Source organism: Rhipicephalus microplus, chromosome 4 (genome assembly GCF_043290135.1).
Source record: "Rhipicephalus microplus isolate Deutch F79 chromosome 4, USDA_Rmic, whole genome shotgun sequence".
Lineage (NCBI taxonomy): Eukaryota > Metazoa > Arthropoda > Arachnida > Ixodida > Ixodidae > Rhipicephalus > Rhipicephalus microplus.
Genome location: NC_134703.1, coordinates 218,759,602 through 218,783,920, shown reverse-complemented (window position 1 = coordinate 218,783,920; position 24,319 = coordinate 218,759,602). Strand labels below are relative to the sequence as shown.

The following is a 24,319-nucleotide window of genomic DNA, read 5'->3' as shown; positions in this document are numbered from 1 at the left end:
GAGCGTTTCAACCGTACTCTTGGCGACATGCTTTCTATGTATGTCGCCTCCGACCACACCAACTGGGATCTTATCCTTCCTTACGTAACGTACGCTTACAACACGGCACCTCAAGCGACGACAGGCTTTTCTCCATTCTTTTTGCTTTATGGTCGAGAACCATCGTCTCCGATTGACACCATTCTCCCCTACCGACCCGACTCATCCGAAGGCACACCAGTTTCTGAAGCCGCGCGGTATGCGCAAGAATGTCGGCAATTAGCTCGCACCCTTACAACACAAGAACAAGGGCTACAGAAATTTCGTCACGACGATGGACGGTCCAACTACCAATTTTCGCCCAACTCTCTTGTTTGGCTGTGGGTGCCCCCCAGTGCTGCTCCTGGTACCTCTACAAAGTTTGTCAGCAGGTACCATGGACCTTATCGCGTCATAGAACAAACTTCCGCTGTTAACTACCTCATCGAAACCCTCACGGCCACTATGGACCTGCGCCGCCGAGGCCGCGAAATCGTACATGTGAATCGCCTTAAACCATATCACGAACCACTTGTCCTCACGACACCTTAGAACACTTACTTGGCACCATCTTCAGCGAGGGGGAAATATGTAATGATGATTGTAGTGGGTCATGCAAATCTCGGCACACACATTGTCAGTGCTAAGCACCAGACGCTCGGCCCGGACTGTCGCTGATTTTGATAGCTAGGCCTACGCTTCTACCTGGTCTCGGATAACAGTTTTGACTGTCTCCGTTCTATATTATAGTCTGTACGAAGGGGAAAGCGCAGTCCCCAAAGGTATGTGTGTCAGCACTCGCAGGCCCGGATGCAGGCAAGTGCTTCCCGTTCACCAACTGCGTACTTCCTTCTCTGCGCCAATGCCAATGCAACTGTGCGCAGCTGGTGCCCATCCACTTGTTGAAGGACAGCTCCACGGCCGCAGTCAGACGCATCCGTGAAGGCAACCACTGGAAGAGTGGGATCAAACATCTGCAGTACTCTGCTGGATGACAGCAAGAACTTGACCTTTTCGAAACTAACGTCAACAGCATCGCTCCCCGTAAATACTTTATTCTTGTGAAGCAGAGCACGCATCGGATCCACAACTTCAGCAAAACAGAGAACAAACTTGGCGTAGTACTCAACTAAGCCACTAAGCCGAGAAATGAACGCAAAACCAGCCATGTCAGTAGGAGCAGGGGTGTGCAGCATTGAATCCACTTTTTCAGGCAGTGGCAAAATGCCTTGAGCTGTGACACTGCACCGAACACACTAATATCGTCTATGTAAAGTAAAATGCCCGAACCTCCCTCGAGAATCTGCGCCATCAGCTGTTGGAAGGCTGCAGGGGAAGATACCAGCCCAAGGCATGTGCATTTGAAATGAAACAGGCTATCATGAGTCACGAGTGCAGTCAAGTTTAGGCTCTCAGGATGCAGCAGACCTTGGTGGTAGGCAGATGCAAGATCCAACAAGGAGAAGATTTTTGCATAGGTGAGGCTGTTTAAGAGCTCATCTGTGTGAGGAAGCAGAAAGGTATCTCCGATGACAGCTTTGCTATGTTACTGAAGGTTGGAGTCAAATGCCACCGTTCTTCTTCCTTACTACAATGATGGGGGAAACCCACTCAGAGGCGTTAATGCGTTCAATGACATCCAGTCTTTCCAATCTACAGAGCTCTTCTGAAACTTGAGGTCAGAGTGTCACTGAAAGAAGCCAAAGTTTCGATGTCACAGGAAAAACTTCGAGTCTAGTCTTGATGGGTAATGAACAAAGCCCTTGGCAAACCCAAGGCCTGGCCCGAAGAGAGAGCCGAACTCACTGGACAGGGTCTTTGGAAGGGGGTTGGCTGGCAAAACTTGGCACAAGCCTGAGAGCTGAGCAGCGTAGAGTGTCACTGGTATGGCTAATGTCTAGAAGCAATGTAGTAACGAGCTTTCAATGTGCAGGTCCAAAACTCTGATCGCACCCATTTCGAGAATGGTTATAACTTTCACCACAACGTAGAACAGAAGATAGGCTGAGCATCCCTTGAACATAACTTCTGTGAAAAAACAACCTTGTACGGGAATGATGTGCTTGGAGTAATCGAGCAGCTGCACTCTCGGAGCAGAAAGAAGCGACTCATCATCAAATTTCTGCTTAAAAATGCTCTCATTTGGGATAGAAACCGACGATTCCGAGTTAGCAAGAAACTTCAGAGACTTGCCGGCAATAAAAACGACGAAAATGCCGGCAAGTGCAGGACCGGCCACAGTAAAATGTTTACTTTCTCAGCATCACTGGACAAGTCCTGACAGTCTACTTTTAGAATGGAAGCAGAGGAATGACGCTGTCGTCTGTTGCAAACTGAGCGAAAGTGCTCGATGCGATTGCAGTAAAAATAGTGCTGACATATCGAGGGACAGAGAATGACACAGCATGGTGTTAGCAGGAACCAGAAGGATAACAATACAGAGACACATTGTTCGAGCCACTGAAGCACTCAGAAGAAACCGAGTCATTGTGCAACTGCCGACTGGGGCTTGACTGCGGCGATGACAACTGATGGGAAGGCGAGCACGGCCGAGTTGAACATATTGTCACGGCTAAAGGCCGGGCAAGGAGACAGAGGACGACGAAGTGATGAGCGTGGACAGCACCCACGATTCCTCTGAGAAAGAAGAAGTCGAAGTGGCTGCTCTTTTGTTCTGTTAATACAGACCTCGTTTTTCTGGTCGCACCGTCGTCCTGTACTCTGTTATTTTCACCTAGCGACATTGGTGGAGGTGCTAGACTTCTCCAACTGATGCTTGGAACACCTCCGCGCCCTAGCACATCGAGTCCACCACCGCAATCCGTTCCTGCAGTGGATACTCCTGTCCACCGCTACAGTCGTCGACAGCGAGGCCTTAGTCCCGAGGTGATCCCGCTCGAACTTCTCCAGCAACACACCGTACCGGGAGAAATGGCTACCGGAGGGCCTTCACAGCTTACTGTTGATCAGCCTCTAATTCCTGAGACCTTCCATGGTGAGGTTTATGAAGACGTCGAGGACTGGTTAGCCCAGTATGAGCGAGTCGCCAAGGCCAACCGCTGGCCAACTGAACAAAAGCTATCGCGCGTCTACTTTGCTTTGGCAGACAGCGCTCGTACGTGGCACGAGAACCGCGAGTCAACGCTGTCTTCGTGGGAAGAATTTCGGCAGCAAATTCTCGGGACATTCGCAAACACCGACCGCTGTGATTCTGCTTTGCAGCTCATCGAGGCACGCATACAGAAACCAAACGAGAGCGTCGCCATGTTTGCAGAAGACATGACCCGCCTATTTCAGCGGGCCGACCCCGAGATGCTTGAAGGTAAAAAACTCCGACATTTGATGAGAGGCATCAAGGAAGAGCTGTTTGCCGGTCTCCTACGCAACCCACCAACAAGCGTAGACGAATTTGTCAAAGAGGCTACAACAATCGAGCGAGCACTGCAGCAACGGCGCCGATACCATGACCAACCAATCAAAACATCTCCCAGTCTCTCTGCTTTGAGTGCCGGTAGTGAGTGTTCTCTGCGCGAACTCATTCGTGAGGTCGTTCGGGAGGAGATCCGAAGCCTCCTTGTGACTCCGCAAGAAAATACCATGGCTTGCGTTGCAGAAGTTGTGCGGCAAGAACTCCGCCAGGCATGTTCGTTGCCCGAATCGCCCTCAGACCAGCGGTCTGTGAGCTACCCATCAGCTGTCCGTCGACACACTCCAGTGTCCTACAACTCGTCACCACTGGCTTATCGTGACGTGAGCCAAGAGCCTTACAACGAGCCGTGGGCCCCAGCTCCCAATCCGCCGCAGCCGTATCCACAGTCCAACGTGCCTATGCAAACGGCGCCAATGTACACTCCGCCGACATCTGCATCTTGGTCGCAAGGTATGCCCACCAGTCGACCATTCATCCGTAAGACGGACTTGTGGCGCACCGTCGACCGTCGACCACTTTGCTTTCATTGCGGAGAAGCCGGCCATATTTTCCGCCATTGCCCGTACCGTGACCGTAGGCATCATAACTTTCTACAAACCTCCCCTCGTGCCTATTTCGATAACCGCCGTGACAGCAGTGCAGGCCCGCAAGCACAGCAACCCGAAGTGCCGTATCGTCGACCCCGCTCTCCTTCACCTGCACCGAACTCGCCGCCGCAGCGCAGGTACTCCGAGGTGGTCCGGGGCAGATCTCCTAGCCCTCGTCGGGGAAACTAACAGCTGCGACCTTTGGGGGGAAGGTTGCCGCCCGTCGAGATGCTAACACACCCCCAACATCTTCTCTACGACGTGATATGACGAATGATACCACGGATCGTACGACGCACGATACCAAGGACGATACGACGTCACCGACATCAACGGAAATCGTAAGCGCCAATCTAGACATTTGTATAGACGGATGCCCAATAACAGCACTGGTAGATACTGGTCCGGACTTCTCTATTATCAGCCGTAAACTCACCGACTGCCTAAAGAAAGTAAGAACAATATAGACGGGACCAAACATTAGAACCGCAGGGGGTCAATTGGTGACGCCGACAGGCAAATGTACTGCTCGAGTTAATATCGGCAGTTCAGATTTCGTCGCTACTTTCGTAATTTTACCGGAGTGCTGCAAAGACCTGATCTTGGGCATGGACTTCTTGCGTGAATACGGTGCCATTATCAACATTCCTGAGAGATCGGTTACGTTTTGGACGGCCCCAGATCAAGTTTCGGATGTGCCCTGTACAGACCAGCGACGTCAGCCTTTGCGTGTCTTCGAAGACGACGTGACCATCCCACCGCGGTCGAGTGCACTCGTGGCTGTGACATGTGACACGTCGAGCGATTCTGAAAACATCGCCGAGCAAATTCCAACACTGCTATTCAGCCATGGTTTATCTATCGCAAGAGGCGTCGTAAGCATAAAATGCGGACAAACGCACGTCCTTATTACGAACTTCAGCTCTGAACGCCGACATCTAACGAGGGGCATGGCAGTCGCGTACGTGGAAGAGCTCACCGAGATGACAGACTGCCTAACTCTTGAAAAAGAGTATTCAACTGATCTCACCCCTGCACCTCTATCTGTTGATATTGGCCTAAGTTTGCTGCCGGCGCAGAAGCAAAGTATCATGCAGCTTATTAACAAGTTTGAAGATTGTTTTTCTTCGATTTCCAGGGTCCGTCAAACGCCGCTGACGAAACATCGAATTATAACGGACGACATGACCAGACCCATCAGGCAAAACCCGTACCGGGTAGCTCCGCGAGAACGTGAAGCCATCGAAAAGCAGGTGCGACAGATGCTTGAAGACGACGTTATTCAGCCGTCGAAAAGCCCTTGGGCTTCGCCGGTTGTATTAGTGAAGAAAAAAGACGGCACCTTACGTTTCTGCGTGGATTACCGCAAGCTGAATCAGGTGACAAAGAAAGACGTCTACCCACTTCCACGTATCGACGATTCACTCGATCGACTACGGCACGCGCGTTATTTCTCGTCGATGGATCTAAGGAGTGGGTACTGGCAGATAGAAGTCGATGAAAGAGACCAGGAAAAAACAGCTTTCGTGACACCTGATGGCCTTTTTGAATTTAAGGTACTTCCATTTGGCTTGTGCTCAGCACCGGCAACGTTTCAGCGGCTAATGGACACCGTACTATCAGGCCTCAAGTGGCAGACGTGCTTAGTGTATTTAGATGACGTCATCGTATTTTCTGCCACATTCGACGAACACGTCAGGCGACTGCACTCAGTATTTGAAGCTATCCGTTCCGCCGGACTAACACTTAAGCCGGAAAAATGCCATTTCGGCTTCGAAGAGCTTCTGTTCCTGGGGCATCTTGTCAGCAGTGAAGGTGTGCGGCCTGACCCTGAAAAAATAGCTGCCGTTACGAATTTTCCAGCGCCAACTGACAAAAAGGCCGTCAGACGGTTTTTAGGACTGTGTGCTTACTACCGACGCTTCATTGAGAACTTCTCGCGCATTGCCTCGCCGTTGACTCGCCTTACCAGAGAAGACGTCGCATTCGTATGGAATGAAGAGCAGCAAAAATCATTCGACGAGCTGCGGCAACGCCTTCAGAAGCCACCAGTCCTCGCGCACTTTGATGATGACGCACCGACAACAGTGCACACCGACGCTAGCAATGTCGGCTTAGGAGCTGTACTCGTGCAGTGGCAGGGTGGCGCCGAACGAGTAATTGCTTACGCGAGCAGAACTCTTTCACGTGCGGAAGAAAATTATTCCACTACGGAAAAAGAGTGCCTTGCGGTGGTGTGGGCGGTTATAAAATTCCGCCCATACCTGTATGGTCGCCCTTTTAATGTTGTCAGCAACCATCACTCCCTCTGCTGGCTGACGAATTTAAGAGACCCTTTAGGAGGGTTGGCGCGCTGGAGCCTGAAGCTTCAAGAATTTGACATGACGGTGGTCTACAGATCGGGGAAGCGACATTCAGACGCTGATTGCCTTTCTCGTGCGCCATACGAACCTGCGACGGCAAAAGATGACGATACAGCCTTTGTCGGAGTTGTAAACACGGCAACTGTCGCACAGCTGCAACGAGACGACCCCGAACTAGAACCCATAATACGTTTTTTAGAGGGTCACACTTCAGCTGTACCTAGACTATTTGCGAGAGGGCTTTCGTCATTTTGCTTGCGCAGCGACGTCCTGTATAAGATGAACTTCACGCCACACGGAAACGACTACTTACTCGTCGTCCCAACATCTCTAAGGAGCGAAGTATTACAGGCATGCCATGATGAACCAACATCCGGCCACCTGGGTTACACGCGTACGTTGTGCAGAGTGAGGCAGAAATACTACTGGCCACAACTGACGGCAACCGTTCAAAACTATGTTCGGACGTGCCTTGATTGCCAGCGCAGAAAAGTTCCACCCGTCAAACCAGCAGGCCTCCTCCATCCTATTGACGTGCCTGTTACTCCATTCGCTCAAGTCGGAATGGATCTTTTAGGCCCATTTCCAACCTCATCAGCAGGTCGCAGATGGATTATAGTAGCCACCGACTACCTCACTCGTTACGCCGAAACCAAGGCTTTGGAGATGGGCACGGCAAGTGAAGCAGCCCGATTTTTCGTAGAGAATGTGGTGCTGAGGTATGGTGCTCCATCAGTGGTAATAACTGACAGAGGAACTGCATTCGCAGCCGAACTATTACAGACAGTTTTAAGACTTAGTGGCACATCCCACCGGCGAACAACGGCGTATCATCCGCAAGCGAATGGTTTTACGGAACGTCTCAACAAGACACTAGCGGATATGCTCTGCATGTACGTCGATGTGGAGCATAAAAACTGGGATGAGATCTTGCCGTATGTCACGTTCGCCTATAACACGGCTTATCAAGAAACAACAAGAACAACGCCATTCCGCCTTCTTCATGGTCGTGAAGTCACCACTATGCTGGATGCTATGCTGCCGCACGAGTGCGAAGACGCTGAAACGGATGCTGATTATATCACTCAGCTGGCCGAAGAAGCCCGACAACTTGCACGCCTACATATTAGTCGCCAGCAGGACTACGATTCAAGACGGTACAACCTTCGTCACCGACCAGTCTCCTACGAGCCAGGAGAGAAAGTTTGGATATGGACACCTATTCGGCGCCGTGGCCTCTCAGAAAAACTGTTAAGACGGTACTTCGGTCCCTATAAAGTTCTGCGACGTCTCAGTGACATTAATTATGAGGTTCTTCCTGATACTATGCACTCTTCAAGGCGTCGAAGGTATGCTCCAGAAGTTGTGCACGTGGTACGCATGAAGCCTTATTTCGCCGAATGAACTCATGCGTTTCCAACGAGTACAAACCGCTTTGATTATAAAGCATCGGGACGATGCTTTCTTGAATGGGAGGCTAATGTCACGGCTAAAGGCCGGGCAAGGAGACAGAGGACGACGAAGTGATGAGCGTGGACAGCAACCACGATTCCTCTGAGAAAGAAGAAGTCGAAGTGGCTGCTCTTTTGTTCTGTTAATACAGACCTCGTTTTTCTGGTCGCACCGTCGTCCTGTACTCTGTTACTTTCACCTAGCGACAATATTGAGGAACGACCGCCTCGCGAAGTCACCTGCTGAATGTATCCAGGAACAAGCTCACACTCACAAACTTGCTGAGCAGCCTGCTGAAATTGCTGTGCCAGGAGAATGACATACGAAAAAGAGAGTGATGACCCCTCTAAAGGCAGACTTTCACGAAGATTTTCTGACGAGATTCCTTCTACACACTGGTCATAAAGAGAGTTGTCCGTGGCGGCAAAAAAACACAAGGCTGGAAGCTTCCGTAAAGCGGCTACGTACTCCCGTATGAACTCACCTGGCTGCTGGGTGAGGCGGCGGAAGCGATGGCGTTCCATGACAACATGGCCTGTCAATGTGAAATGCTGCGTCGACGCAGCGATGACTTGGTCATATGACGATGGGACAGCGGCTAACTTCTTGACTTCATCAATCTCAGTTGCATTAAGAATCGGGGAGACAGTTTCAAATACGTGGGGTGGCAGTGTGAAAAAAATACGCTGACCTTTGATTCCCAGGCTATGAAGCAGGAGGGCTTTGCGTCATTCAGGAGTAAGGATTTGTAGAGGTTTCCAAAGCGAAAATTCAAGAATATTCAAGGACTTTCCAGGACCTGTTGCAAGTTTTTCACGAACTCAAAGTGGTATGATAAGTTGAAATTTCTCATCTAAAAATTTTCTAAAATCACCAATTTCGTTGCACTTACAATTAATATATGAATATCACAATTTCAAAAAAAAAAAGCATAGTCTTAATTATTTCTCGCATCCTCTCCCGCACTCTATAGGAAGAAAGCACGATACCATGTTAGAAAGTTACGTGCTGATGGGTTTCAATGTGCATGTGTAGTCAGGCCATAAAGGGATCGTGCCACAATATTTGTGGCTTGCGTGCTCTTTGCTGCAAGCTTTAATTACAGCTCCAATAAGCACGATACACGCAGCAAGATTCATTTATTCTTGCTATATTATTTATCACCTTTTTGATATGGACAATTTTCAGTTCCTGTTTGTGAGGACCGAGTTGGGCAGGTACGTAGCAGTGTAGCTGACTTAGTCACTTAATCACAGAGCTTTGCACGCGTCATGCTGAGTATGGTCAGCTCTCGCACACATGTGCCAGACCAAGCACCTGCAAAACAAACTCGCCGCTATCTGCAGCAGCGATGCTTTGCTGGTATGTACGGGACGAAAATCCAGAGGTCACTCACCTGACTACAGATCTGGTGTGACTTCGCTAGAACTTTCGTTGCTCTTCCTATAGAGCTACGTCAGTGTTTGATGCGCTCGCGATGAGCCTCTTTAGGAGAATGAGCATTTAGGTACACTTGGGAAGTGACTTAAAATATATTCTTAAACCCACATGGTGCTTGCTATAGCCTTGAAATTTCATGTCACCACTGCATCAAGAGTGTCAGCTTGTGCACAGTTGACATTCGCAGCTGGTTGCTCAACAACTAAAATGTAACAACTGTGACAGTAGTTAATTTACACTCCTCCTGTGGACACACATGTGTTCTTTTCTAGCACCCTTCTTGGTTTCTTTAAGCAGCACACTTCCATTGTCGAGCTGTGACAGTCATTCACCAGCACTCGTCTTGTGTGCTTTCCTTTCGTGCATCCTTCATGGTTTAGCGGCACGTTGCGTATATGGGGTTGCTTGCCCTTCGCATGACATTCTGATTTTTTGCTATCACACTCACTGCTTTACCCTCGCCGCAAAATAACTTTTTTTTCACAAGCACTTTTGCAAAATGGGATCATGTGCACCCACACCACATTACTGCTTCAGAAATGAGGAGTTTGACAGGTTGACACACCGATGCACCACATTTAGGAGGTCGCGATGTCAATATGAGAGTGCACTGCTTAGGAAATTCAAGGGTTTTCAAGGATGTCAAAAAATTCCAGGACTTTCAAGCACCTTGAAGATAAATTTTTCAAATTTAAGGGTTTTCAAAGACTTCAAGGACCTGTACGAACCCAGGAAGTAAAGTCAGATGGCCCGGGGGCCAAAGCAAAGGTTTCAAACATGCGAAACATTGCGGCCACCCCACCGGTAGGCGACCCTGCATGGGCAAAAATGGTGCCAGTGGGGCAAGGCCAGAAAAGATCATGGCAGGGCGGTGTGGCTACAGGCAAGGTAACGCCTTCATTAAAACTTGTCGCCAATGTGGTGTCGCTGCCTGGGGCCACGAAGGAGAGAGCGGACAAGCTTCCATATCACAACAAAACGACTAACGCTTTATTTTAGAACACCAATATATATGTAAGACAACAGCACATCCAATGTTGCTGGACTACACGTTGAAACCACAACTAGAGACAAAACACTGTTGAACCAAGTAAGCAGAACTATGGCCTCCAAGATTGCAAAAAATTGTTTAAGGAACATTGTTGCTACTGTGGCTCCCGTTACTTTCACTGCTACTAAATGGCCGCATAGCAAAGGCGGGGAAGGTACAGCACAGACACAGTCACGTCTAAAAGAGTGCATTCCTGCGGGTGATTTGAAGTGTGCTAAAGCGATGCAGACCATTAAAACAAGGTTTTATTTCAATATATGCCCTTCTTTTCCACAAAAGTAGCCCTACGAGGTTTCATAGTGGAATAGCACAGAGACGAATCACAAAAAAGGTCTGGACAACACGAGCACTGGCTGACAACTGATTTCTTTATTCAAGCGAAATGAAAAGCAAAGCAAAGAAAGAAGAACGAAACATGTGTGCGCAGCCTATGCATGTCAAAAAGACTACACATGTAACATCATCAAGTTTTGTCCAAATACGCCAGCTTGCAATCCAGTAATGCAGTTGACGGTGCACTAAAACACGCGTCACCATTTTTGCTGATAGCATAGGCTTCCGCTATTTCTTTTATGCGGGATTCGGTGTGCCTGAAAACAATGGTGGTGCGGCGAAATTCTGGGGTGCAACCGCAGGCGGCACATTGAGTGTTCAAATGTGAGAATGGTGGACCCTTTAAAGAGCTATGATGCTCACGCAGGCGCATGTTGAGGCAGCGCCCATTTGCCCCACATGACAGTGGAAAGGAATAGACAACATTAATTTTGCAAGTGACAAACGGCATGCGGTGCCTGACTCTGCACGTACTGCTAGAAAACATATTCACACTCGACAATGTCTTATCAATTCTGGCACACGGTGTCTGGAGCTTATTTTGGCAAAAAAATGAACATCAACGTTGAACTTGTCTGCAATCTTTTTTTAAGCAATGAAAAATACCATGAATATATAGAATCACCGCTAGCCTTTTGCCATTTGCTGATTTGGCCTTTCGTGGTTCTACTTGAACTGTTTTAACTTTGTTCAAAACTTTTAATGTTACGGAAACAGTGGCATCACGGGTGAAGCCTGTATGTCATTGTGTTGTTCAGACCTTCTATGTGATTGCCACATGTCATGTGTTTTTCATACCTTCTTTCTGATTCATATCTGCGCTGTTTCACTATGAATACCAGCCAACTAGCCCAACTTTTTTTTTCTTACGAGGTTTCTGGACTGTCGTTTCAACAATCAATGTCGACTTGATATCTGCCTTTAATGTCCCTCCGGTGTTGTCGGCAAAGCTGTCTTCATCGAGTGCAGCGACAAAATATTTGGCCATCAGCACTAGGCTATACACTGCAATGTTCTTTACGCACGCTTCTAAGAACCAGTCATAGGGAGCCTTTCTTACTTTCTTGTGAGCAGGAGCACACACATGACAGACTCCCAACGTACAAGGCCTTTGACTTGATATCTGCCTCACTTTTTATGTTGTCCTCCACAGTCAAACATTTTTTGCCCACCTCTACACGCTGAACGGCTTACAACTTCGTCGCAAAGTCAACATTTTTGAGCTTCTTGACGTTAGCCATTGCTACAAAAGAAGTTGAAAATTCCAATAGTCCGCAGCGCTTTTGCACACCACACACAGTACGCACCAAAGAGATGAATGCGGTTGTTTGCGACAACACACGGAAGCGGAATCCGCCAACAAAGAACCTGCAATCAGTCGCATTGTACAAAAGGTGCCGGCTGTGGTTGGCTGATCAAAACTCGCGGAACAGCAAGAAAATTAAAGGCAAAAGGAGGCAGCCACCATCTTCTTTGTTCCTGCCGCTGGAATACGCTGCCAACTCCTTCGCCCTTCGAACTGACAGTAATGCAGAGAAAGCATGAAAAAGAGAGGAAAAAAGAAAACGAACAGCCATTGCGCAAGTAGGAGAAGGCACCCAACTCACCAAACAGGAACACAGTCTTAGCCCTGACATTTTTGGAGCGCTTCGAGCGTCAACGGAAGCGCAGTGCTGCGAAGCTCTCGGGTAACAGTAAGTGCCAAAGTGCACCTTCCAGGTCATGTAGCGTTAGATACCATATTCACTGGCATAATATGTGCACTTTTTTTCTAAGAAATCTGATCACAAGTTTGGGGCCCACTTATTACGATGCCTTTTTCGATGCCAATGCTTATCATTTTGTTTGTGCTCGGCCAGTGTGGTAACTAATCAAAGCAGGTGCTTGTCCGCACTGTCAGCAAAATCTGCTAGCCATGAGTAATGAATGATATGAATGGCATAGAGTAAGGCGAAAGTCACCGCTCCACGATACCCTGCCTTCGCCTGTCGGATACACCGTGGACTGCTGCTGGTGTTAACGTTTGGTTCGTTCACGAAAGCGGTTGTAGGCATTGTTCCAGCGTGCTTTTCACCTCGCTATGCATGGGTGGCAATACCACTGCTGGGAAAGAATAGGAAGCACTTTTTCGATTTTGAGTATAAACGCTCCTTTGTTCTGCTAGCTCAGATCAGCTATATTTTTCGATTTCACAACAACGAAATGTTTTCTGCACCTTGTCAGTTTCGTTGTAGCGGGGTTCACCTGTAGTGTCAGCATTTTGCATTTCAAGCAAAACTGCAGAATCTTAAATTTTCCAACTTGTTTTCTTCATAATATTTTTGAAAATATGCTTGAAAGATGGCCTACTACCATACTTTAAAAACATGAGGTTACGATGAATAAAAATACACAACTACATTGACATTTAGGTGTAGTTCTAACATAAGGTCACTTGACAAGTCAGAGAATACTGGCTTGCCTTGGTAGCTGACATCTTCTGCTCAGCCGTTTCATTGAAAAAGTCTCGCAGCAGTGCGAAGAAGCAGGACGGTTGCTGCAGAGCGAGGGGGCTCACAGGATGGGCCGCCCTGGAGGGGCTCTGGGAAGGGGGGGCAACCACGTCTTCCTCCTCCTCGTCCTCCTCTGAGTCCGCAGCGGGCAGGAGAAGCTCGGCCTCCGAGAGGCTGCTGCTACTGGGGACCACCATTGGGGGCGATGGAGGCAACGGCACGGCTGGGGGCGGGCTACTAGCCACCACGGCAGCCACAACCGGGCCTCCGAGACTCACGCGTGGCCGCTTCGGTGGTCGGCCGTCCTCTGCATCATGGTGGTGGGCCCATCATGAACAATGCATTCACCTGACACTTAAAGAAATCAAAATTTTCAAATATATTTCCTAAAGTGTCTGCTGTTCAATATGCTTCATGCAAAAATTTTACTATTCAAACTTCACAAACACAAATAGGGGAGTGTCGGAAGTTTGGGACGGTTGGAAGAATGAGACAGTGCATCTGCCTTTCCTGCAGTTACTTCAAAGGCGTTAGCCAATGACTCATCGAATGGCACTAGCAGACTGGTCTCATGAATGTAATTATCATTTGATATCCCTTAAAGACCCTTAACAGGGCATAACATAAAGGGGTAATTGCTTATACAGTAAACTCTCAGTAAACTGCTTAACAGTTTCATTACCACGTGAAAATGATTATATGATTATTTTTTACATGTCTTGGAAAGATAGCTTTTGCTACTTTTAAATATACCCCAGCACGCATTGCAGCATGCTAAACTCTGCACAATAATATGCTCTTTTCAAAAAATGTCTGTTGTAGAGCAGTGGTTCTCAGCCATGAATGTGTCTGGGACCCCTTCTGGGCTGGTGGAAGTAATGGAAGACCCCTTGCAGCAGAGGGTAGGGAGGGGGGAGGTGTATGTAGGTAAATCAACACAACTGGACTGTGAAACAGATCCCTTTTATTCTACCAATAATATCAAACAAACGTGCCGCATCACTACATTTTAGACAGTTCATCAATACGTGGCACAGTCACACTTAAACAGAGTTGCATATGTAAAACTTTTTTAAATGTAAAAAAAAATAAGAAAAGCAGATGATGGTTTCGCGGACCATAGAAATGGCTTCGTGGACCCCCTAGGATCTGCTAACCACCATTTGAGAACAACTGTTGTAGAGCAACAAAAATATTTTGGAATGAATAAAAATGTGAATAGTGTTTATTTTTGGTCGCGAGCTGATGAACAGTGCAAAAAAAAAAAAACACTATATACACAAAATATTGAAAACAAAGAAAATTCAGAACACACACTTTGAAGATAAATGACCACGAAACAGTATAGAAATTATAAATGTACAAAATATTTCTAATAACAATGACTAAGAAAATCAGAACCAAGGAGCTGTTTTATTGCTCGTGCCATGCATTGAAGCATTGCTTGGTTTTTCGCAAAAGACAAGTGAATACGTACACATTACTCAGTACATGTTAGTTTTTTTGCGATAAGAGCCTGCAGGTGTTCGAAAATAGATTTATGCCCCTGATGGGAATAATACCTCTATGTTTCAGGTGTACAATGAATATCGCTATTTCGTTTAGCGTCGCCTCTCTTCATGAGCCAATTCACTCCGCATCGGTTGGCTTTCTAGTATACGCACCCAAGCATATTTATTTGAATTTTTGCACACCGTATTAAAAATATATATATATCACAGGAACTTCTAAAATGTTTTGCGCTGCTCCGTAGTTGGGGCAGAGATGTGCTCTGGTGGCCTTTTTGCCATCGGGAGAAGCTCTGTAGCTGGCACCAATACACTGCGCCCCAGTTATGTGTGGAGCTCACACATAACCAGAGTAGCTATAAGATTTTGCACTTAGGTCAGCAGCTGTGCACTTGCGGCGGAGGAGACACATTGAGGTCGTAAGCAAGACAAACCTATGTACGGCTGCGGATGTCTCAAGCTGATGCAAAGCATCGTCGCCATAGAACTTGAAGCTGAGGTGCTGTTACTCTTGGACTTGACCCCCTCCTCACTCAACTCAAGTGTGACTGCAAAACAGTTTCGAGCGGCGCGTATTTTTTTGCAGGGCAGGTGCGCACTCATGCGTGCGTGATGCCACTACCATAGCAGCGACCAGTGGCACTAGATGCGACCTTGTGTCTGATATAACAATACAAGCAAAACCAAAGCTGGTGGAAACTGACGGAGAAATTTTGTTTGCAGAATAAATTTTCTCTGACTCCTAGCAACCACTCTCTATTGAATAGCTGGCATAAATTTCTGGCAATTATTACTGCTTGTTATCTTTTTTGCGTTCCAAATTCGGACGGCGGCATTCTATTCGTTACCTCAAAAAGTGCATCGGTTGCGAGGTCGAGGGGAAGCGAACAGCCAATGAGTGAAATGGAGGCGTGCGTCACAATTTTGAAATTGCCTTGGGGACTGTACAGTAAAATGAGAAGTGTTTCGAACATGTTGAGGAATATTTAACTATTATTGCATACTACTAAAATGTGTTGGCACTAATTTTCAAAGGTCGAATATAGAATGCAGCACAATTGAAACATATTTTTTTCGTTACTGTTTTGAAATGACGCTAGGCAGTGGTGCCATTGAGCGGGACGTATAGTGGTGGTGCAAGGTCCAACCCCATTTTAGGAAATTGCTCTACTCAAGTCTCCAGTACTATTTAAATTCAAACAGCCTGATAAGCTGTTGGTTCAGTCGAGCGATATCATGGCGGAGGGCACTTCAACCGGTAGCCAAAAAGAGTGTCTCCTCCTTGTTTCCGAAACTCAGCGCATGATGATGCTCGCCTTCATAAAGAAGCATCCCCAGCTCGCAAGGAAAGCCATCGAGCTGGGGCACGGCTTCATCGTCGCCGACGAGCAATAGCAGCAGGAGCTAAGTGACGCGCTTCACCATAAAGGGCCTGCGCAGAAAAAAAACCAAAAAAAAACATCACAGCACATCCACGGAGTGAATGGTGACGAGTGAGGCGAAGCGTCCGTTTGCCCAAGCTTCTGTCCATCCATCCATCCATCCGTCTGTTCGTTTGTTCTTGCTTCCGCCTGCCCGCACACCCGTCTGTCCTTAATTGCTTCCGTGCTTTCGTCTTCTATCCGTCTATTCATTCTTGCTTCCGTCTGAATGTGCATCCGTCCGACTCTCTGTCTTTCCAACCGACCGTCCATCTGTCTGTCCGCCTATCCATCCGTTCGTTTGTCTGTCTACGACAACGAACACGGACAGACAGACGGGATGGCGGAGGAGGGATTGAGCCACAGCAAAAGTGCATGAGACCCGCTGTGACGCTGCCGCTATCGAAGAGGCACAAATGTGAGTGACCGTCCAATGGTCTGGGCGATTTGTGCTTTGACATTGGTGTATATTACAAGGCAACTGGCTTGCTGGCATCCAATGACAGGGCCCAATTTGCCGCACAAGATACGCACTGTTTGTTTCGACAGACGAAAACCATTGTTGGAATTCTTTTTCAGTTAACTACTCAAATGCATAACTGACCTCGCTTCGTTGTCTCTGCTTGGCTGCAGAAGCCACACAGGTGAGACGAAGAACCGTGGCTGAGAAAGGGAACGCCATGTTCTCAAAGTGCTCAGATACTAAAAAGGCACAAAGTACTCGATCCAATCCATGCCGCCTCGCAGCCATTTCAATCCATCTGCTTCGCTTCAAATGGTATCTCCGAACATTCCTTCGCCTCCGTTAAACGAAATAGACAAAAACAGACACGTGACACCTTGGCTCACGATAGAACGGCACGGCATTCGTCACGGCTCGAATGGGCCAATCGCTTGCGACTTGATGGAATGAAACGCCTCCGTCTGAAGTTGGAGCGCGTACAAAATTGCACCACAGAGCTAGCAAAAAAGTGAGCACAACCGTTGACAGTAATGCTACCGAGGTATTCTCATATGAAGCAGTTTTTGGAGCAGCAAAATTTTGCATTTTGGAGCACTTTGGAGCAGCAAAACTTCCTATTTTAGAGCAGCAAAAATTTTCCATTTTGGAGCAATGTGGAACAGCTAACTTCACATCCTGGAGGAGTAGCAAGTTGTATTTACATTCAAGGACATGAATAATGACTTTGGGGCTCGTGAAGAGCTAGAAATGTTCATTGAAAATCTCAAGAAACTAATCATTATAGGAGCACTCCCTCAGTTCATGACGCAAAAATAATAGAGTCATGCTGTTGAGCTATCTGGAAAAACTTGTTCAGTGACTATTTTTTATAGAAAATGAACAGAATACTGGTTGAATAAAATTGCATTTCATGAAGTAACATTCTAAATACACCTACGTGGTTATTAGCGGATATGGTAGAAAAACGCTGTGACGTACAACGCTAGTGACTTGCACAGTCCCAACTGCATTTCCTATAAGATGACTTAAAGGATAGAGAAAGCTTCTTTTTCTTCCCAACTGATTATACTGCTGGGCATAGCATGGCGTCATTCAGTTGTCTCATAAAGCCAACCTCCTCCGGCGCTCATCTTTCTGTGCTGAAACTAGACAACTTGACTCACTTCGTTTTGCTTTGACAGCGATGTTTTATGTGGCTAGGATGTTCTGCCTGTATTCAAAACCCCTCTAGAAATGCGCATAAGGAAAAAAAAACTGCAGAGTACTATATGCACGCGTTTAAGACGACTCGAAGGCAGGAGCCATTTTTGTTTTTATCAAATATATGGACACTCTCAACTGGTTTTCGCCTTCACCAGGACCGCAGGCAGAAATTTTTATAATATTGGGGAGAGGGGGGAGGGTCACTTTGATATGAAAAAGGAGCCGGGCAGGCAAATCATCTTTTTGTGCTATATATGCCATGGAGGAAAAAATTCAGGAGGAGAGGGGAGCATGATCCCGATATGTCCCTCCCCTGGCTACGTCGCTGTCATGTTTTATGTAACGTCCCAATCAATAACATTCCCCCGCACCCGTCTTACAGCGGGTAAAGGCGCGCGTGCGGGAGAGACAAACGCCACTAAAGCAGAGAACGGCTATTTCAGAGCTATTTCAGTGAATGGCTATTTTCAGAGCCACCTTAAGGTGCATTAGCTTAATTGCAATGGGAATCTTGTACTCCAGCCATTACCCTCTCCGTCAGCGAAAAATACCTACAAAAAAAAAGGTGCGTTTTCACGTGCATTTGTTTTTTCGGACTGCCCAACTTTTCGGACGTTTTCGCGGTCCTTTGAGGGTTCAGGAAATCGGACCTCGACTGTAGCACACACCAGCGACTGTGCACTTCAAGCGATGCAGCTCTTTCCCCCAAAAAAAGAAACAAAGCAAAGAATGCAATGCCCTCATGTTCAATAGCATCGTGCATTACTTAGGACACACACGCGACCACTGTTTATCACGGGAATAATTCTAGATACATGTTTGTGACTTCGATGACCCCGGGAACAAGGTGCATATGTTTTGACGCACCAGCGTGGCTACTGCAGGTAACAGACCCTCTCAAATCAGACTTTGGCACAGTGTTTGGCACGATTTCCGCTGATATTATCAAGATGGCGCAGTAAATCTGATTTGGCACACTTTGATGGAGTTGGTGCAGTAGTGGGATTACTGCGTTGAGGATGCTGAGGTACCCAGGCACAAGTTACAGTCCGAAGTTGCCTGTGCCTGGGGTGGTGAACTAAGGAAAACACGTGCATACCGTGCCCTGGCTGAAGAGAGAGAGAGAAGCTTCCCGGTGCGCACGACTCGATCTCGCCAACTCTCGTAGCCGCGACAACAGCTGCCATTTCTTCTCCTGTGTTCTTGCAAAAATGCGTGGCGCTATCTATCGTCACGCACTTTTGCAAAAGCACAGGAGAAGAAATGACAGCGGCTGTATAGCGAAAATGCCAGCAAAATGGTCGGGGGTGCATTTGAGATCCTCACAGCCTGGGTGTATGGCTGTGGTTCCTGGCCCGGGCATTCCAGCTGAAGACGGGGTGTGACTTCGTCGGCCCCAATATTTGTCACTTGTCTGCTCCATCATCACATACGCTTGATCGTCGCCGTGCTTATGTCTAAATTCCTGCGATGAGTGTATTCCTGTGCTAACATCTGTTCTTGGTAAACGTCTCCCGCATCTGTTTTAGTACCCACCAGTAAGACGGCTTAGGGTATGCTATGCCTAAAAGCTTGTATATGTGTCTTTGAACTTGTTTCCAGTGTTTGCAAAGTCCCGTGTAACTATCAGGGCCTGCTGCTGCGCGTCTTATGTTTGCATTTTTCCTAAAGCGAAAAGAAAACAGCCTCGACATTTTCTTGAGAATGAAGCCGTCACGGGCATAACATACTTTTTCTATCTGCTAATTTATAAGAATCCCATGAGAATGGCACCCAATGTGGCGCAAGGCTGATTGCAATGCTGAATTGGTAAAAGAAACATGCATTTCAGTGAACTTAGCAGCATTGCTGAGAGCCTAGGCCTAAACGTAAATGAACTGAGAGAACGGATGGGACAATGATTTGATTGATATGTGGGGTTTAACGTCCCAAAACCACCATGTGATTATGAGAGACGCCGTAGTGGAGGGCTCCGGAAATTTTGACCACCTGGGGTTCTTTAACGTGCACCCAAATCTGAGTACACGGGCCTACAACATTTCCGCCTCCATCGGAAGAGAATGGATGGATGCGACAACAGCAGGTGAAGATGGCATGCGAGTAATCAGGTCGCTTGGCTTGTGTCTTGTGGAAGCTGTGGCGTGTCGTGGTAGGCTGTCTCTCTGGCTCGACAACAAGAGGGAGATGTGGCTATAAGAGGGAAAAGAGAAAAGTGAGCCCCATAACAGGTGCGACACCTCAACAGTAGCTCACAGGGGATGGGGGTGAGGAGGGATTCAAAGGATAGAAGTAAAGGTATCGAGAAAGAGAGATGCACTAAGCCAGCGATCGAGGACATATAGAGGGGATAGGAGAGATAGGAAAGCTGTAGACACGGTCACAGGAGTCCGAGGACGGGGCACCACTTGGGAAAGCTCTTGTCAGCGTCAGGAGATGGCGTAGGGCAAGTCCAGCAGGTCAGAGCTACGCTGTCGACGGAGATCGGCGTCAGGAGATGACGTAGGGCCGGCCCAGTCGACCATAGCTACGCTGACGTCGGAGATCGCGAGGGCACAACCGGTCAGCACGGAATCCAGCGAGCGAGTCCCCCTAGCTCGACAGCAAAAAAAGCAAAGGCGGCCCTATTGCAGAGGTTTTGGCTTACTCCTGATAGATACAGGGAGAAATTCCATTCCAGCAAGCTGGAGGGCCTTGAAATGGGCCCACAATTGGCTGTTCTTCTGCAGGGTTATTTTGACTGGTGGGCCGAAGACGCCAAAGCCAAAGAGAGACCTCCTCATCCCACAGCAGTTTATGAAGAACTGCCGTAGCAAACTCACAGTATTCCTAAAGGAAAGGAACCACCACACTCTGAAACAGATGTTTGAGTCATGCGACCACTTAATGGAAGCGCAACAATAAAATCTGGGCCAGTTTCAGGAAGTGTTCAGAATTTCATCTTTTGTGAGAGATAGTGGGCAGGGAAAGTAATTGTCAAAGTTTTTCCAGATAATATGTTTCTTGTGTGACCGTACGAGACTCGAGCCTTCTTCATGCCAAGCAAAAACCGAGCAGCCCTTTTGTCACCTTTGTGAGAAAGTCGGCCATCAAGGACAGAAGCCCGTGAGGGACTGTGTGCAGGAGATATTTCACTGGCCAGAAATGCAGGCAGAAACAAAGCAGTTTGTGCGCTCCCTCCTGTGACGCCTGCCAGGTAACAGTGCACTAAGAAAAAACAGGCCGACACAAAAAACAATTAAAGCGCAGGTTATAGGTGATGGATAAGCCACTGTTTCTTTTGTCAACTGTTCAAAATGACCTGCTCCTCAATTCTACAAAGAGGACCAAAGAATCTAGATTGTCTTTGTGCCTAACCTAGGCCACAATATAGATGTTACCTTTTTTTTTTCTTACATCGTATAGAACCCCTAGGAAAAAAACCCATGCCTAGGAAAGAATCCCATGAAAAGCATGTGTGTGAAAATCATATTTCATTTCACTTGTTCTTTTTAACAAGTGCAAAAGAGTGCTCATAAAGCATTAACACATGCGCCTAATTTTCAATTGCGTTGTCCCCGAGTTGTGTGTGTGACGGTGAAACTTATCACGCACTTAGCTGGAGTTTTGTAAAAGAAAACACAGCTTCTCTTCAGAGTAGCCGCTCGGTCATACATCGCCAGCCAGGTGTCCGGGTTTTCAAGCGATGATCCGCGGAAAGTCGGTGGCTCCCTTTGCTGTTGCATCACGACTGTAACGAGTGTTGGTGCAGTGGCTATCTAGTTGCCTTAGAAGTGGTCATGGCTTTAGTCTTTTGAGTCTTATGCAGCAGGGGCTCTGCATGCAGCCCTCTTTGCCTGCAGCTAGCTCTCTGATCAAGGTTGGCGTCAATGTCTGCTTCCCGACTGTGGCTGGGTTCACGAGTTGACAGAGGCAACATGAATACTCAGCCCCTCCACCAGATGTCATGTGAATAAAAGGAGCATCTTCAAAGGATTTACTTGGCCGAACTTGTGGCCGTGTATACAAAGTCAAATTACAGTAAACAAAGCACGCTGTACAATGATATCAGCGCACAGTGCATCATTCGTTGATAAAATGATCATTGTTGGGATGTGCCATTTTTTTATTCACCACGTGTCGAACTTTCCAGCCTTTTCAGATTGCACAAGCCTTGAAATTATCTTGCGTGTTCGTGTACCATGTTCGATCTTTACAAAATGATCTACCACAAACGACAAGCTTTTCTAACACTGAGGCGAAATCTGTGCCAGACATTGCTGACAGTTTTTATGGTTCAAAAGGAGCACGTCATGACCGTTGTGGCATTATTGAACACCCAAACATCGAAATATCCCATATGGCACATTGTTTTCATGTGACATCACCTCTACCGCTCTCCCCATTCACTTATGGATACCCGAGCTGCCTAATACAGTATAGACTGCTTATAATGTAACAAGTGGGAGTCTTGAATCTCTGCACTATAACCAAAACAACCTTTTTGAAGGGCGGCAGTAGCGCAAAACGTGTTGAGCATGTAGCCTCATGTGTCCTAAAATCAAAGCATGCGCGTGATGTTGGGTGCTTATAACAATTTAAATTTTCAAATGTTAAAGAAATTTAACGTCTGAAGACCCACGTTGCCAATAAAAGGAATGCAAAAGGTGGGGGTCAAACAAAACAAAGCACCATCGCAGAAATTTGCCGATTACTTCACAGATCGCCTCGATTATGCACATTGCACAGAAACCATGTTGAAATTTTGCACGCTGAAAGATGCGAACTACAGGCGCCCATCCCGATTTCGAGACATCACAATCATTATTTGAGTGCTACACGTGTCACGCTCTTCTTCGTTTATGTTCGTAGAATTCATCCACAAAGAAAAAACATGATGCATTGAGGCAGAACTCGATAAGTGAAGACAGCTTGTCCTCAGCACGGGTGAACTGCGCCGACTGATGGAGCTCTGCCGCAATGCAACACAATTTTCTTTAGAGGTGAATTCTACAAACAAAGAAGGGAAACTGCCATTTCAGCCACAGCAAGCAACTTCACGATGGAGTACATAGAAAAATGAGCCATCGAAAACACTTCTGAGATATGTGGATGACGTCTTTTGCATGATCAAGGAGTCCAACATCAAAAGTTTCCTTAGCACACCTAAATTCGATCGAGCCGGTGATTTAATGCACCGTGGAACATGAAAAGAAAAATGCTCTTCCTTTTCTGGATGTGCTACTGAGACGAAAAAATGCGGAGATGGAAGGGAGTTTCAGCTCCTTGGTGTACCTATGCACACAGGGTGATATCTACATCTTAGTTACAAGGCATCGCTGGTCGAGACAATCCTGAATCGCGCAGAAGCCATCTGCAGCTAAAAAGAAAAAATCATCGCAACCGATCTCCTGGAGAGAGCTTTATTCCCCAAGTATGCCAGCAACGTGACGGCTGAAAATGAAAAAACTCCCCCCCCCCCCCCCCCCCCCTGGTCTTCTGCAAATGGTGGCCCTAAAAATGAAGCCTCTCCTAAACATTCCTATCGCATCTCGGCTTCGTACGTTGTGGCAATCACCGAACAACTGGCTATGGTGCTAGATAAGGAGGGCATCCAGGTGGCTCACAAACCCACTTCAACAATCAGGCAACTCTTTCTATGACCAGAACACTGGCTGCCGAAAGAAAAATTCTTTGGGCTAGTCTTTGAGGCTCCATGCACCGATTGTCACGCCAATTATATCAGTGAGACAAAAACATTCCGGGAAAAAATGCGGCAACCTCCAAACGACACGTGGAGCTTCCACAGCCTGAAATGCTCTTGGTGAACACAGAGAAAAAATGGACCATCGCATGAACTTTAACGCCGCTCGGGTCATCTACACTAAACTGCGCAAGAAGGCAGTTCTTAGAGTCCTGGCATATCCTCTTAACAGGTACATTGCCGAGTGTTAACGTGCAAAGTTTACGAAACCAGTGGAATAAACACTGCAGCAACAAGAAGGATAATGGACAGGGGGACACCACTCAGAAAAGTCGCCAGCATCACCACCCCTGAGGAAGAGACCGAACAAAATGTCGGCTAAGTTTTTAGTTTTTAAATTTAAGATTAGAAACGTGGCACTAAAGTGGCGGGGTAACTTAGTTTGTTCGTATGAACCTTTTTCAGTGGTTGCAGTTTCGCAAAGCATGTTAGGCATGCGGCTTTGTGTCCGTGATGGAAGCATGTGATGCATGGTTCTTACAATCATTTATAATTCCGAATATTAAAAATCAACATCTAAATACAGTGGAACTTCAATTATATGTTCCCAGTTTCGTGACCACTTGCATTTTACGAAAAATAGGTTTGCTCCCAATACTATCTACTTTCTCCATAGAAATAATGTATTAAAAACCTTGGTTATATGACGCAATTTTACGCCGACCGCCATCTTACCATGACTTACAGATTGGGTCCGAAAGAGAAAAACTTCCTCCACTTGAATAACATCGTCCAAATATTTATGAGTGGAAAACATGAACTTGTATTAACCTAGGTTGGCGACTGGAAAAGTAGAGAGTGAGACAGGACGTCTTCTT

General features: G+C 47.1%; 1 protein-coding gene across 9 annotated transcripts in view; it reads right to left on the bottom strand.

Annotated features, from left to right (window-relative positions):
- LOC119172487 (nuclear factor related to kappa-B-binding protein) overlaps positions 1 to 24,319 on the bottom strand; it is a 608,836-nt gene that overhangs the window by 323,993 nt on the left and 260,524 nt on the right. For all 9 annotated transcript variants that reach the window (XM_075891782.1, XM_037423606.2, XM_075891784.1 and 6 more), the window contains one exon: positions 13,136 to 13,473. In XM_075891782.1, the coding sequence (XP_075747897.1) occupies positions 13,136 to 13,473 (338 nt within the window). The remainder of the gene's footprint in view (positions 1 to 13,135; positions 13,474 to 24,319) is intronic.